The 16,885-nt window shown below is 36.2% G+C and overlaps 1 protein-coding gene across 1 annotated transcript in view; it reads left to right on the top strand.

Annotated features, from left to right (window-relative positions):
• Window positions 1–16,885, top strand: part of LOC127866548 (piwi-like protein 1) — a 53,506-nt gene that overhangs the window by 25,668 nt on the left and 10,953 nt on the right. Inside the window, exons 8-13 of the mRNA XM_052407161.1 lie at window positions 1,244–1,324; window positions 1,607–1,720; window positions 7,604–7,792; window positions 8,524–8,605; window positions 13,030–13,125; window positions 15,158–15,298. Of these exons, the coding sequence (XP_052263121.1) occupies window positions 1,244–1,324; window positions 1,607–1,720; window positions 7,604–7,792; window positions 8,524–8,605; window positions 13,030–13,125; window positions 15,158–15,298 (703 nt within the window). The remainder of the gene's footprint in view (window positions 1–1,243; window positions 1,325–1,606; window positions 1,721–7,603; window positions 7,793–8,523; window positions 8,606–13,029; window positions 13,126–15,157; window positions 15,299–16,885) is intronic.

Below are 16,885 nucleotides of genomic sequence, written 5' to 3'. Positions count from 1 at the left end.
TGGTATGTGGATAGGGTGATGAAACTTAGCATGTTGGTATGTGGATAGTGTGATGAAGCTTGGTATGTTGGTATGTGGATAGTGTGATGAAACTTGGTATGTTGGTATGTGGATAGGGTGATGAAACTTGGTATGTCTGTATGTGGATAAGGTGATGAAACTTGGTATGTTGGTATGTGGATAAGGTGATGAAACTTGGTATGTCTGTATGTGGATAAGGTGATGAAGCTTGGTATGTTAGTATGTGGATAGGGTGATGAAACTTGGTATGTCTGTATGTGGATAAGGTGATGAAACTTGGTATGTTGGTATGTGGATAAGGTGATGAAACTTGGTATGTTGGTATGTGGATAAGGTGATGAAACTTGGTATGTCTGTATGTGGATAAGGTGATGAAACTTGGTATGTTGGTATGTGGATAAGGTGATTGGTATGTTGGTATGTGGATAAGGTGATGAAACTTGGTATGTCTGTATGTGGATAAGGTGATGAAGCTTGGTATGTTGGTATGTGGATAGGATGATGAAACTTGGTATGTGGATAGGGTGATGAAACTTGGTATGTTGGTATATGGATTGAGTAATGAAACTTGGTATGTGGATATGGTGATAAAACTTGGTATGTGGATAGGGTAATGAAACTTGGTATGTTGGTATATGGATTGAGTGATGAAACTTGGTATGTGGATATGGTGATGAAACTTAGCATGTTAGTATGTGGATTGAGTGATGGAACTTGGTATGTGGATAGGGTGATGAAACTTGGTATTTTGGTGTGTAGATAAGGTTATAAAACTTGGTATGTTGGTGTGTGGATGCACACTCTTAAAGTTTTGTGTCAGACAAAACTTGAGGTTGCAATGGTTACAGAAGTAATCATAAACTAAAATCAAGATCCTTTGTCAACTCAAAAAGAACTAAAGCTAGGTTAATAACACCCTGTTTGTAGTAATAGGTTCATAAAGTGAAGGTTATTTATGTTTGTTCGTCTGAAAATAAAGTGGTTGCTATGTTCCAGAAATACTCAGTTTTGAAATAGTTGGTAAATGACATCTGTAACCTGCCACAACTTAAAAGTACTGAAGCGAGGTTTACTTATAGAGATGCTGTTGTTAATCTTACATAATTAACTTGGAAGGGGTCTGCTGTTTTGTCAGGTACACATCACTTGATTATTCCAACTCTTCCTTTGTTGATACGATGGTCTAGAGTGCCATGGAGCAGCCTTTGTTTTTGTGTTTCAGGATAATGGGTATTTTAAAGATGGTGCAGGTGGGCAGATATTTCTACAACCCTTATACACCTTTTGGGGTCCCACAACACAAGTAAGTTTTACCTTTGCCTATAGGCTTTTATTATTCCTCTTTCTCAACTGTATTGACTCAAATGATCCACTCTGAGCTGAAATGTTTAATTCAGAAATAATAAAAGTAAGACTATAAAGCCTTTGAAGTCAATGCATCGTCACTTATAAATGAAAACATCATTTGTGACTGTACTATCAATCCTTGTCTTCATGAACAGTAACAATTCAAGGGTATTATGCTGGTGTAGCATGGTTTTATTCCAAAATCTTGTCCCCTGAGTAATGGTGCCTGTTGTTTCAGACTGGAGGTGTGGCCAGGCTACATCACAGCTGTATCTGAGCAGGAGGGGGGTCTCATGCTGCTGGCCGATGCCTCACATCGAGTGCTCACGACTGAAACCGTCCTGGACAAATTGTAAGGCACCCATGAATAACTGACAGCTGTAAATTGTTTACTCGCCTGAGCACAACGTAATCATGATGAGCTTTTGTGATAGCCTTTTGTCCGTCGTCAACATTTGCAGTGTTGACTTCTAGAGGCCACATTTATTGTCCGTTCATGAAACTTGGTTAGACAATTTTTTTTCCCAACAATATCTTGCCTGAGTTCGAAACTGGGGCACATAATGTCAAAAACTAGATCTTTAGGTCAATTTAAAGAAAATCCTTGTTCATACTCTAGAAGTCACATTTATAGTACAATCTTCATGAAACTTGGTGAGAACATTTGTTCAAGTGATATCAGGGCAGAGTTCAAAATTGATTCTTGTCTGTAAAAAAACATGTCTACCAGGAGGAGGAGCAGTTGTACTTATATGGCTTTGTGAAAGCTTTTTAACACGCTAGAATTCACATTAATTGTTCAATTTTCTTTTTTTCCCAGAACATTTGTTAGAATCGTATCATTGCTGCGTTCGTAAATGGTTATGGTTTGTTGATAAACATGGCCACCTGGGGACAGGGCATTTCTCCTTAATATATGGCTATAGTAAAACTTTGTTAATACTTTAAGTCACATGTAATGTCCAATCTTCATGAAACTTGGTCATAACATGTTGTTCTAATGATATCTCAGCGGTGTCAAAATTGTTCTGGTTAGTTGAAAAAGATGACCCCCCATGAGGCATAGATTTTTTCCTTACATGGCTATAGTACAACCTTTTTAATACTCTAGACGTCAAATGTTTTTGTCTCATCTTCATGAAACTTGGTCAGAACATATGTTCTAATGATATCTCAGCAGTGTTTGACAATGGTTCCATTCCATTGAAAAAGATGGCCTCCGTGCGATGGGGCAGTTTTCATGATATGGATATGGTGAAACCTTGTTAACATTCTAGTGTGATATTACCAATATAAGCTCTCAATGAAATTAATGCATATTTTGACATTCATTATTTGAATGCAGTGGTTTAAATATTTATTCCGCGAATAAGATATAGAACAAAATTGCAAAACATCATATTTAATTTTGTTTCTCTCTGAAGAGGATAATTATGATGATGATGATAATAAGTATGGTGATTTGTTACTAATGAACATCAACAAATATGATTTATATTATCTGAATACCCTTAATTAAATAGAGGATATTTGTTGAACTTGGCGGAATATCGATTTATATATAAAAATGTTTTATTTATTTATGATCACAAAGAAAGCATAAGATAAATATCAAAACTTCATAGAGTAAAATTTATTTTGCAGAAAATTTCTTAGGGAAATTGAAAGGTGAGAAACACCTGTGTGTATATTAAATTTTGTTTGACGTCCTAAGATGAAAGCATTGCCTGTCAGGATTGCTGATAGCCTTTCATATCAAAAAGGTACAATAAAGTTGCAATTTATCTCATCTGGGAGACAGTTAAGTTCATTATCCTTAACAAATGGCCTTGATGGTATAAACATGTAAGGCCTCTGAATTTGGTTTATTCTCTTAAAACTTTTTAAATACAGACTTGAAATTGCAGCATATTGTATTACAGTTAAACCACGCATGTATTGTGTTGTTCATTGTGAGATTTTAAAATCATTTGGCACATTTGTTCACCATTATTAGACGGTGTGTCGCGCGAAAGAATATCGTCGATATCTTCAAGGTCAAGGTCACGCTTTGAGTTCAAAGGTCAAAAATGGCCATAAATGAGCTTGTCCGGGCCATAACTATGTCATTCATTGTGAGATTTTGAAATCATTTGGCACATTTGTTCACCATGATTGGACGGTGTGTCGAGCGAAAGAATTACATCGATATCTCCAAGGTCGCCACGATTAAAAATAGATTGAATTTGAAACAAGGGGGTAACTAGGAACAATCAGTAACAATGCACATTTTGAGTTGTCTGCCTTTATCAAACTTTTTGTTATGTCCCCCATTGTCTCAAATTGAAAACCTGGTTTTTGTGACAATTTTGTCCCTTGTTTTGTTTTGTTTAATGCAACTTTTGCTACTATTTTGTAGACAGACAACATTATTTACTGTGTATTTAAAGTATATGAATTACCAGTTTCAATGCGAGCTCATGTAGATTAGCCCAGCAAGCATGTGCAATTCAATAACAATAACGTTATGCGAGGTTTCATATCATGGGTGAAGACTGGTTTGAATTCAGAAATTCTATTGAAACAAGAAGACAATTTTACCAGATTTTAGCATTTTTAGCTCGACTATTATACAGTAGACTCTGTCAATACCAGACTCTCTGAATACCGGAACTCTCCCGATTCCGGACGGTCGGGCCAGTCCCGTATTTTCTCCTTCTATATCTTTGTTAAAAAATGTTGAATAAACCGAACTCTCTGAAAACCGGAAACCGGACGGGTATCTCCGTAAATTTGGTCATTTTCAACGTAAAATACATTGAGTATACCGGATGGTCTAAATTCTCAAGATGCCCGAGGCGTAAAAATAACAATACCTAGTCAGCACAGCGAGTGCGGTGTCACACATTTTGCTCGCGCAATTATCGATAATCGGATTAAACATACCATCAAGGTGTCAAGTCGTTACCGCGCTACGGAAGTCCGATTAAGTAATGTAAAATAAACTGTGAATGTCTATAATAGACGTGCGGTAACACCAAAAAGTGATTGACTCGATCGTTTTATTAATTATGTATTATCGCCTATGATAAACAATTTAATTAAAAAATTAATGCATGCCGTTGCGACGATCATTTTCTTGTGATCTTCTCGGGTATTTTAAAAGATCTTATAGCCATGTTTTTAACGCTGAAATGGTTGTTTGTTTATTTGTCAGATAAACTGTTAGAAATATGTCTGTTAAATATCCATCCATCTGTATGCAAATTCATTCATTGCCGTTTACTAATTTCGAACGCATCAAAAATGTCGCAGCCTCCAGCTAAACGCAGACGCGTAGAGCTTACGTTAGAGGATAAGATAAAGCTCATCAGGGAATCAACTGAAATGTGCTTTCAAGCAGAGAGTGACCTTGGACTTTTTCGTGAAAGAGTAAACTTCAAGAATTAGTAGGTTTTGAGATTATGAATATCTTAAAAAATAATTATGACGCTGTTTTTTGCTTGTGTGTATGTTTTATGAAATGTGGTACATGTATGTATTGAATAATAACTCGTGTATCTACAACAATATTATTTGTGTCGTCACTCGCCTATATGACAAATGCCACGTACGTACATGTATAAAGCACCACGCTCACTTTGGGATTAATCAAAACAAGTCGGTATGGAATTTTTTTGCTTTTAATCGATTAGAAACACATTTTTTAAGAATGCAATTAACATCACCAGTACCTGCGTACAGTTATCACATGGTGCATGTAAATGTATATGGTTTGTTTTATTTTTATGTGATTCTGTACACAATGCATACCATGTATATTTCGGCAATATGAAAACTCTTGGTAAACCGGAACTCTCTGAAAACCGGACGATCAGGCCGGTCCCGAGACCGTCCGGTTTACAGAGAGTCTACTGTATATGAAATATATATTAGCTCGACTATTATATATGAAATATATATAGTGGAGCTATCCTACTCACCCCGGCGTCAGCGTGAGCGTCTGCATTAGGGTTAGAGTCTGCGTTAGCGTGCAAATGTTAAAGTTTTTGTACTACCCCAAATATTTTCATATTTTGCATACTTGTTTACCAACATGACCCCAACCTATAAATAATAGCAGACAACCCTATCAAGCATTTTGTAATAATTATGGCCCCTTTTCCACTTAGAATATGCAGAAAATGTTAAAGCTTGTGTACTACCCCAACCATTTTCAATGTCCCTTGACATATTGCTTTCATATTTTGCATACTTGTTTAACAACATGACCCCAACCAATAAATAAGAGCAGACAACTCTATCAAGCATTTTGACAGAATTATGGCCCCTTTTATACTTAGAATATGCATATTATTGATAAATCTATGTTAAAGTTTGCGTACTACCCCAAATATTTCCTGTGTCCCTTGACATATTGCTTTCATATTTTGCATACTTCTTTACCATCATGACCCCAACCTATTAACAAAAGCAGACAACTGTTTTAAGCATTTTGACAGAATTATGGCCCCTTTTATACTTAGAATATGCATATTATTGATAAATCTATGTTAAAGTTTGCGGATTACCCCAAATATTTCCCTTGTCCCTTGACATATTGCTTTCATATTTTGCATACTTGTTTACCATCATGACCCCAACCTATAAATAAGAGCAGACAACTGTATCAAGCATTTTGACAGAATTATCGCCCCTTTTATACTTAGAATATGCATATTATTGATAAATCTATGTTAAAGTTTGACAAAACAACACTTACCTGACATACCACAATGCACTCCACTCAAACCATCCCCCCCCCCCCCCCCCCCCCCCCCCCCCCCCCCCCGAACTCCCCCCCCCCCCCCCCCCAAAAAAAAATAAATTGTTTTACTTATTTTTGAAAGATCATCTATTATATGATCACACACCCACATTATATCCCCCCCCCCCCTCTCCATGATGGCTTACGTTATACTGTCAAGCACTCGAATAGTCGAGCTTGCTGTCCTCTGACAGCTCTTGTTATGTTCCCCAGTCTATACTGGGGGGCATATTGTTTTCGCCCTGTCTGTTGGTTTGTTTGCGTCAAACTTTAACATTTGCCATAATTTTTGCCATATTGAAGATAGCAACTTGATATTTGGCATGCATGTGTATCTTATGGAGCTGCACATTTTGAGTGGTGAAAGGTCAAGGCCATTCTTCAAGGTCAAATGTCAAATATATGGGGTGGGGGGGGGGAAATAGTGTTTCACAAACACATCTTGTTGCAACTTAATTTTTTTAGCCAAATTTTCAATATGTTCTTAAATGGCTCAAATGGAGAGCATCAGCACCAGCCTTTGTCTGTCTTGTTTTATGTTTTTCAGGATTTTTGCTATTTTGTGCCATATTTTGTTCTTATCATAGTGGCCAGTTGAAATGCTCATTACTTCTATGTTGCTTCAGATGTAACCTTCATATTTGGTATGAATGTGTATATGGACAAGGCCTTTCCATACGCACACACATTTTAACCCTTTGACCTTGACCTTAAACTTAAGTTTCGAAATCTGCGTTTAGGTTTTGAAAAATGCTCATAACTTCTATCAAAGCGTTTTTCGGGGGCATATTTCATCCTATGGAGACAGCTCTTGGTGTTAATAGATTAGATTTTAAGCAGTAATTAAAATGAGTACTCCATGCATACAAAATACAACATATACTTTAAATATGCTGACAAGTTCCCTTCTTACCTCAGAGGCAGGAGCAAAATGAGCTTAGAAATAATGTAATGGCTAAGTCAAGTTTTGAGGTTATGAATTGAACCAATGATCTTAACCCTTTTCTACTAAGAAGCAAAGTGACAATGGCTTTTGTAACCAACATAAAACCAGAACAGCCTGCGAGTAACTTGCAGTCTGTTCAGGTTTTATGCAGTTTGTTGCTCATCAGTAACTTAGGGTTGGAAATGAAGCCTTTAAAACTTGAATTCTGTAAGAAAGGTATTTAATTAAATGTAACTTGCTAAGGGACTACAAATTTGTCAAAATACGTATTTAAGTCGTGAAGGGTTAACAAAGCATTTCCTTGGATTATCTTTCACATTTTCCTCAAAATATTGTAATCATGTTTCTTGTGCTTTAATTTCTTACTTTCTCCTCCTTAAAATAGCCAACTGATTTTTCTGTTGTAGACTTGTCTTTTTCCAAATGAACTTGAGGTTAGAAAATGTAAATCAACTTATTGTAGTTGATGGTTTCATTGAGAGTTGTTTTCTTGAATCATGTAGGTACACCATTGTCCAACGTAATACTCATGGATTCAGAGATGAATTGATCAGAACTTTAGTTGGAACAGTAGTTCTGACAAGATATAACAACAAAACATATCGCGTGGATGATATCGTATGGAATAAAGACCCAACCCACACATTCCAGCTTGCAAACGGAGAGGAAATGTCCTTCATAGACTATTACAAGTATGTAATGCCATTTGTAACAAAATGTTATGCATTACTATATTCAAAGCAAAATATTTTGAAAAAAAACTGTCTAGTTCAACTTTGTTTCTTCCTTAATACAATTGTTCATTTTGTTACTGACTCTTATCTCAAGAGGAAGATTCTTAAATATAAAGATCATCATTTCAGAGTCTTCAAATCAAAATCGGTGAAAATTATTAAAATAACATCGACTTTCACCATATCTAGTTGATTATCGTATCAAATCAGGATTAAACAAATTAAAATTGCAATAGCTAGAAAAATGGTGGATAAAAAAAATCAGTACTAGTTTCATAATGGTTAAGGAAGATTGACTGTCCTTCTAAGGGGGGTAATTTTGATCGGTATGTGCAATTAGGCATATCGAATACTGTAAAATATGACCATATTACAAAAGGAGAAGCACTGAGTAAAAAGGAAAGACTCCTATCAATGGGTATGGAAAAATAACATGAAGAACATTATGGAAATCACCCGAAGTAAATTCTGTTAAATTTGCATACTTGGAATGTGAAGTAAACGTTTTTTATGTGTAATACATGTAAAGTTCAAATAGGTATTAATTTGATTGTATGTTATCAAAGTTTGTCTCTCTGTAATGCACATCTGATTGTCCAAAATCAGTTTGCAGAATTGTCCTCATCTTAGGCTACTCCTTAATCACACCATTGAATATAAGTAATACTTGTCTTGTACACTGATTTTAGGAAGAATTATAACCTCACAATCAAAGACCAGGGGCAGCCACTCCTGATCCATCGACCAAAGGCCAAAATGCAGCAAGGAGAGGTATGTACCAGTCATATATCTCAAGTATGAGAGAACCTTGCATCACAGTGAGCACTCATATAATCTGCATTGTATGGTATGGCTATAACTTTCGTATATCACTGTCATTTTGATAAAACCTTTTAATCTGAAGTTATTGTTATTTTGAAGTATTTTTTGGTTCCTTTTTCTTCTTATTTTGATTTGATGTTTTATAAGATTTTATTATTTTGCATTATTGTTATTTTAGACCTGAATTTCAACTTCATCTCCAATTGTTTTTTATCAATCATAAAGTCTACGTGCTTATCAGTGCAATCGAAGATTATAAAACACCTATTGTTATTAATAGTAGGTTGTTGTTTCATCTTGAAGTTATAGTATTTCAGACAGGCAAGGTTAAGAGCATTGACCATTGTGCACAGTAAAAATTGACGTTGTAACAAATTAGTATTTGTATAGGTTTACAAATTCAAATAAATATTTTGAATGTTTGAAGTAAGGCCAATGACACATTATCATAGTATTGTAATCCTGACAATTTTATTTTTGATTAACATAAACTAGATATGTTTAATTTGAATACTTGTTTTTTCAAAGTTTTATCTGTGCAAATGACGTGAAAGTTATAAGGTACAACTATATTGTCTGTCTGTTTATCTTTATTTTACTTTTTAAACAGAAAATCTTGAGCTCTTCATATGTTGTTAGCTCATTTATTTTTTTTAAATTATGAGCTGTTGTCATCACCTTGGCGTTGGCGTCCGGTTAAGTTTTGCATTTAGGTCCACTTTTCTCATAAAGTATCAATGCTATTGCATTCAAACTTGGTATACTAACCTACTATCATGAGGACACTGGGCAGGTAAAGTTAGATAACTCTGGCATGCATTTTCACAGAATTATGTGCCCTTTGTATACTTAGAAAATTGAAAATTTTGGTTAAGTTTTGTGTTTAGGTCCATTTTATTCCTTAAGTATCAATGCTATTGCTTTCATACTTGCAACACTTACTAACTATCATAAGGGGACTGTGCAGGCAAAGTTATGTAACTTTGACTGGCATTTTGACAGAATTATGTGCCCTTTTTATAGTTAGAAAATTTAAAATTTGGTTAAGTTTTGTGTTGAGGTCCACTTTATTCCTAAAGTATCCAAGCTATTGCTTTCATACTTGCAACACTTACTAACTATCATAAGGGGACTGTGCAGGCAAAGTTATGTAACTCTGACAGGCATTTTGACAGAATTATGGGCCCTTTATACTTAAAAAATTGAAAATTTGGTTAAGGTTTGTGTTTTGGTCCACTTTACCCCTTAAAGTATCATAGATATTGCATTCATACTTGGAACACTCGCAAACTATCATAAGGGGACAGTAAAGGACAAGTTGCATAACTCTTGTTGTCTTTTTTACAGAATTATGGCCCTTTTTTGACTTAGTAACTTTGAATATATGGTTAAATTTTGTGTTTAGATCCACTTTACTTCTAAAGTATCAAGGCTATTGCTTTCAAACTTCAAATACTTTCTTGCAATCATGAGGGTACTGTATCTGGCAAGTTGAATTTTACCTTGACCTTTGAATGACCTTGACTCTCAAGGTCAAAATATTAAATTTTGCTAAAATTGCCATAACTTCTTTATTTATGATTAGATTTGATTGATACTTTGACAAAACAACTCATGCCTGACATACCACAATAGACTCCACCCAAACCATCCCCCAGCCCCCCCCCCCCCCCTCGAATTCCCCCCCCCCCCCCCCCCCCCCCCCCCCCCCCAATTTTTCTTTATCATCTAATAAATGACCACCATACCCTTACACTATTACCCACAATTATTTTTTTTTTAAACATGGTTAAAAAACACAAATATTAATTTTTAGCTCGGCTGTTTTCGGAGAAAACCCGGGCTTTTGTCATAGCCAGCTTGCCGTCCAACGCCCGCCGTAGGCGTTGTGCTAAAACCTTAACATTGGCCATAACTTTTTAAATATTGAAGATAGCAACTTGATATTTGGCATGCATATCACGGAGCTGCACATTTTGAGTGGTAAAATTTCAAGGTGAACATCATCCTTCAAGGTCTAGGGTCGAAAAAACAAAGTCAAGGGAAGTAATAAGCTTTAAATGGACATAGTTATCTGACCTGCCCACATATATATTTTTGTTAAATAAATCAAAGCGGCGCAGTAGGCGGCATTGTGTTTCTGACAAACACATTGTGGTAAAAGGTCAAGGTCATCCTTCAAGGTCTACAGTAAAAAATACACTTTTAAGGGAAGTAATAAGCTTTAAAGGGAGATAATTATTCAATATTGAACATAGCCATTTTATATATCTGGCATGCATGTGTATCTCATGGAGCTGCACATTTTGAGTGGTGAATCTACAGTCACTGTAGTGGCTTTTAATTATTTGCTACTAAAAATAGAGATTTGTAAGAGACAATTATTTTCAAGGGAAGTAATTTATATAATAATAAATCTCATATTATATATTTCCTTACCAAGAATTGAAGTTCTTTTCACAGTTACTGTACAGATTTTACAGATTTATTATTTTGATTATTTATAACTCAAATGATTGATTTGTCAAAGGTTTGTTTAAATGATATAATTATCATTTCTTTCATGTACTTAGTTGTTAATAGTAGTGTTCATTACATACCTGTGGACTTATGTCCATAGATACATGATGAATTAAAGGGAGATGATTTCTATACCTGCCATATGATAAATAGAAATTTTATTTCAAACTGGCGCAGTAGGGGGGGGCATTGTGTTTCTCACGAACACATCTCTTGTTGGGTCACTAGGTCAAAGGTCAAGGTCACTGTGCCCTCTAAAAAAAATTCTGACAAGCTTTCGCAACTGAGCGTGGCACCCGTTATACGGTGCTCTTGTTGTTATTTTATTTTTAAAATACCGTCCAACCATCCCACTCAAGAATCCCCCCCCCAAAAAAAAAAAGTTTTTTTGTTTTTTTTTTGCATTTTTTTTTGCATTTTTGGAAGATAACTATACACCCCTCTCCACTCCACCCTCCCTCCTTTGTGATTGAAATTGAGATAGGTCCCTTCACTTTTAAAAAGAAAAATAGATGAGCGGTCTGCACCCTCCGGTAGGGTGGCATATAGCAGTTGAACTGTCTGTCAGTCAGTATGTGTGTATGTCAGTCTGTCCGTCTGTCCGAAAAAAAACTTAAACGTTTGCCATAACTTTTTTAATATTGAAGATAGCAACTTGATATTTGGCATGCATGTGTATCTCATGGAGCTGAACATTTTACGTGGTGAAAGGTCAAGGTCATCCTTCAAGGTCAAATGTCAAATATATGGCGTCTGTCCGTCCGAAAACTTTAACATTGGCCATAACTTTTTCAATAATCAAGATAGCAACTTGATATTTGGCATGCATGTGCATCTCACGGAGCTGCACATTTTGAGTGGTGAAAGGTGAAGGTCAAGGTCATCCTTCAAGGTCAAATGTCTAATATATGGCGTCTGTCTGTCCTTCCAAAAACTTAAACATTGGCCATAACTTTTTCACTTTTGAAGATAGCAACTTGATATTTGGCATGCATGTGTATCTCATGGAGCTGAACATTTTGAGTGGTGAAAGGTGAAGGTCAAGGTCATCCTTCAAGGTCAAATGTCAAATATATGGGGTCTGTCTGTCCGAAAACTTTAACATTGGCCATAACTTTTTCAATATTGAAGATAGCAACTTGATATTTGGCATGCATGTGTATCTGATGAAGCTGCACATTTTGAGTGGTGGAAGTTAAAGGTCAAGGTCATCTTTCAAGGTCAAAGGTCATAATTTTTTTTTTTAAATTCAAAGCGGCGTTCTCATGAAGCTGCACATTTTGAGAGGTGGAAGTTCAAGGTTAAAGGTAAATAAAAAAAATATTTTTTCAAAGAGGCGCAATAGGGGGCATTGTGTTTCTGATGAACGCATCTCTTGTTTTATCATATAATGATTGGGCATTCAACAAAATGCATGCCATGTTAATGGGTTTTCTTTTAATTTTCTGTATTGAATGTTTATAACAAATTGTATGCAGTCATTAGTCTTAGTTTAATTTTCTAATGCATTCTGTTTGAGTGAAATTAAACTTTCTAAATGGAACAGCTGAAGGTATTTCGTGTGAAATTCATTCGTAGCATTGAGATAGTACCTTATAAATCCTATTATTAAAAACGATGTAAGCTGTAAAAATGGGGCTTAATTCATGTGGGTCCGAAAAGGCTAATCAGGGACGACACTTTCTGCCTTAACATGATTTGGGCATAGAAGAGAATTATTTTGAAAGAAAATTCCATAAACACGGAAAGTGTCCTCCCAGATAACATCGTGCAAATTGCACAGTTTAATCTGGAAAATAGTGTATTGTAGCCCTGTTTCCCCAGAGCGAGGCTGATATCAATGCCCATTTCAGCGCAAGCCCAAACTGGAGGTAATTTGCCTGATTCCAGAGCTGTGCTACATGTCAGGCCTGAATGATGCCTTGAGACAGGACTTCAGAGTCATGAAGGTAAGGTCTCAGCTAGCAATGTATGCAAAGGGGTTGCTTACTAATTTAGTTCACATAGACTAAAGTATGTGCACATTATCAGGGATCATATTTTCCGGCAACATCAATCGGTCTGGATTTAACTGGGGAAAATGTGTCCGAAAATTTATGTCCGAAATCATGACAAATTACGTTAAAATATATACAATTGATTTTGCCATTCATGAAGGTGGTATAATAAAAGTATAAGTTAAATTCCCTTAGGCATTTTTAAACGGCAAATACGAGTTTTTAACCAGGTTTTCCGAAGGAAAAAACTGGTTATTAGATTGGCGAATGCGGGCGGGCTGGCTGGCTGGCTGGCTGGCGGGCTGGCGGAACAAACTTGTCTTGGCCATAACTATGTCGTTCATTGTCAGATTTTAAAATCATTTGGCACATTTGTTCACCATCATTGGACGGTGTGTCGCGCGAAATAATTACGTCGATATCTCCAAGGTCAAGGTCACACTTTGAGTTCAAAGGTCAAAAAGGCCATAAATGAGCTTGTCCTGATTTTTACTAGAGCTTTATACAATGTATTTTATTTTTCTTGTGTACCTGTGTGAAGTTCCGCCCATTAAATAACTTTCGGCTGTTCTGTCGATCAGATCTGCGACTTTCATTCATTTATTGCCGGATTATTACGATGGTGGAAAGTGTATAGGCATGTTTTGTTTAGTTACAGCGCGTGCTTTCAGTGTACAATGTCCGCCCACAATTATTGCAGAATATCCGATTTTCTTCTCTGTTTATATGAAAGTATACTGTTTCATGCATGAAATGCACAATTTCCACGAGGATTACATCAAGATTTTCATCTCCGAAGTAACTGTCAACGATTATATCGTGGACGAGTACACATAACGGACCGTTTAATTAGTGTGCTAGGTATAAGCCATTGAAATTATCGATTGATATTGACACTGGTTATTCACGCATGACTAATAAACAACAGCGCGAATCTTCGCTGCTTGGGGTCATACTAGTCGGCTGACATGCAATAAACTGGTCCTGACCGGTTTAGAGACTGCAGCGAATCGAGATAAGAATGTAAATAGGTGGTGTTAGCATGTTCACTGTGTAATCGATTTCATGACATGCGAATTTTAGCATTTTCAATCGGTCTTTCATGACCCCAATCGGTCTAGGACCGACAAAACCGAAAAAAATATGATCCCTGCACATGATATATTTTAGGGTTCTTTTATTAGTATGATGTATGAATGTAATACAGGTTCTCAGTAATGTGCAAATTTGATTCACATCTACTTGTCACAACTGAATTATAGTTAATAAGTAAGCAAGATACTGTATACCGTTCCGCCCACATTCCAATGATTCTTTATCATATATTAAGGATTACTTGGGCCTATAGATTCACCCTTCACCACTCATAAACCAAGTGAAAATGGCTATATGCAACCAGAATAAAACCAAAACATCCTGCCAGTTACTTGCAGTCTGTTTAGGTTTTATGCTGTTTGCTGCTCATCAGTATCTAAGGGTTTGAAATAATGCCTTTAAAACATGAATCTATTAAGAAAGGTCTTTAATTAAATTAGGTTTTCTGAGAATGACCAATGAGTCAAGTGTGTATATGTGGGGTAAACAGTAATATATGTTCAGAAAGTAGCTAAGTCAAGAAGAGTCTTCCTTTTAACGAAAAAACAATAAAAGTGTGTTGCTGATTTGCCTGTGTGGGCCACACAGGTTAACCCTTTCAGTGCTGGAACCAAATTTTAAAGGCCTTTGCAAACAGTTTGGATCCAGATGAGACGCCACAGAACGTGGCGTCTCATCAGGATCCAAATTGTTTGCTATACTGATAGTATTCTTTGGAAAAAAATCGAAGAAAATGCTAATTTTAGAAATTCAGCAGACAACTTTTTAGCAGGCGACAAATTTCCCAGCATGCAAAGGGTTTAAACTGGGACGATACTTTACACATATGCATGTTACCTCGTTGTTTTCTGAGAGCAAGGCTCATATAGACCATTGTCTTGCTCTGTAGGACCTGGCCGCTCACACACGTGTGACTCCAGAGCAGAGGCGCCTCACCATGATGCAGTTCCTGGAGCACGTGAACTCCCATGATGAGGCTCGCGGTGAACTCGAGAAGTGGGGCCTCCAGCTGGACAGTAAAATCCTCGATGTGAGTGCCCTTTCTCAAAACTGTGTTCTTTTGGGCTTCCCTGCATGATGCTCTCATTTCCAGCAGCAGATAGAAATATGAATAGATAATATCACTGAAAATGATAGATGCTCCCTGATAATGCATTTGGCACAAAAATATATGTATGTCCATCCAAACGGGATGCTACTTATGATTTTTATAAAAGTCAGGTTATAGTGTTAGAGATATCGGGTGAAAAATAGATTGAGCAGAAGCAGCTGTCAATATGTTCATGTCCACCATAAAAGAATGATGATTGTAAAGTTTGATCAATTTTTTATTATTAGCACCTGATATCTGGCTTTGAAACAAACAATCCACACAGAAATCTTATATTAGTATCAAAGAGTGGTGAGAAGCAGTAAGCAGATTGACTTTAAAATGTCTACATTTAGATAATTTGTATCTGAAAGAAACCTGTAAAAAAACAGTATCTCAAAAGGCATTGGGACAAAAAGGTTTCTCAAATTCAATTCATAACTCAATTTTGTCAAAATAAGAATTCAAATGGACAGACAAAATAGGGAGAAAGATAATGCCTCAGAAAATGTTTTTTCAGGTTTGAAAATACCAAAATTGCATTGAAATCTTATCATAACAAGTTTTGGTAAAATTTTATTTTTTGAAGTCTCATGAACTTATTTATTATTTTGTACTTCTAAAGTAAATCAGGTGATTAATTATTGCGACTTGAAATAATCGAATTTTAATCCAGTATTGCTGTGTAATCCATTGTATGGATTTCTCCATATTAGCCTTGTTTTGAGAAACTTGGCTTAATATTAAGTATGTGCTTAAAGTATGGCCCCAGATAAGCCTGTGCAGTACGTCAAGAAGACTTCTTTTAAACAAAAAATACAATAAAAGCTGAAAGTGTCTTCCCTGATTAGCCTGTGCAGTCTTCCTAATCTGGAAAGACACATCATGCACATGCATTAAACTTGGTTTCCCCAGACATCAGTACAATCATCATGCACATGCATTAAACTTGGTTTCCCCAGACATCAGTACAATCATCATGCACATGCATTAAACTTGGTTTCCCCAGACATCAGTACAATCATCATGCACATGCATTAAACTTGGTTTCCCCAGACATCAGTACAATCATCATGCACATGCATTAAACTTGGTTTCCCCAGACATCAGTACAATCATCATGCACATGCATTAAACTTGGTTTCCCCAGACATCAGTACAATCATCATGCACATGCATTAAACTTGGTTTCCCCAGACATCAGTACAATCATCATGCACATGCATTAAACTTGGTTTCCCCAGACATCAGTACAATCATCATGCACATGCATTAAACTTGGTTTCCCCAGACATCAGTACAATCATCATGCACATGCATTAAACTTGGTTTCCCCAGACATCAGTACAATCATCATGCACATGCATTAAACTTGGTTTCCCCAGACATCAGTACAATCATCATGCACATGCATTAAACTTGGTTTCCCCAGACATCAGTACAATCATCATGCACATGCATTAAACTTGGTTTCCCCAGACATCAGTACAATCATCATGCACATGCATTAAACTTGGTTTCCCCAGA

This window comes from Dreissena polymorpha, chromosome 2 (genome assembly GCF_020536995.1).
Source record: "Dreissena polymorpha isolate Duluth1 chromosome 2, UMN_Dpol_1.0, whole genome shotgun sequence".
Lineage (NCBI taxonomy): Eukaryota > Metazoa > Mollusca > Bivalvia > Myida > Dreissenidae > Dreissena > Dreissena polymorpha.
The sequence above is the reverse complement of the archived record's forward strand: the minus strand, read 5'-3'. Positions and strand labels throughout refer to the sequence as shown.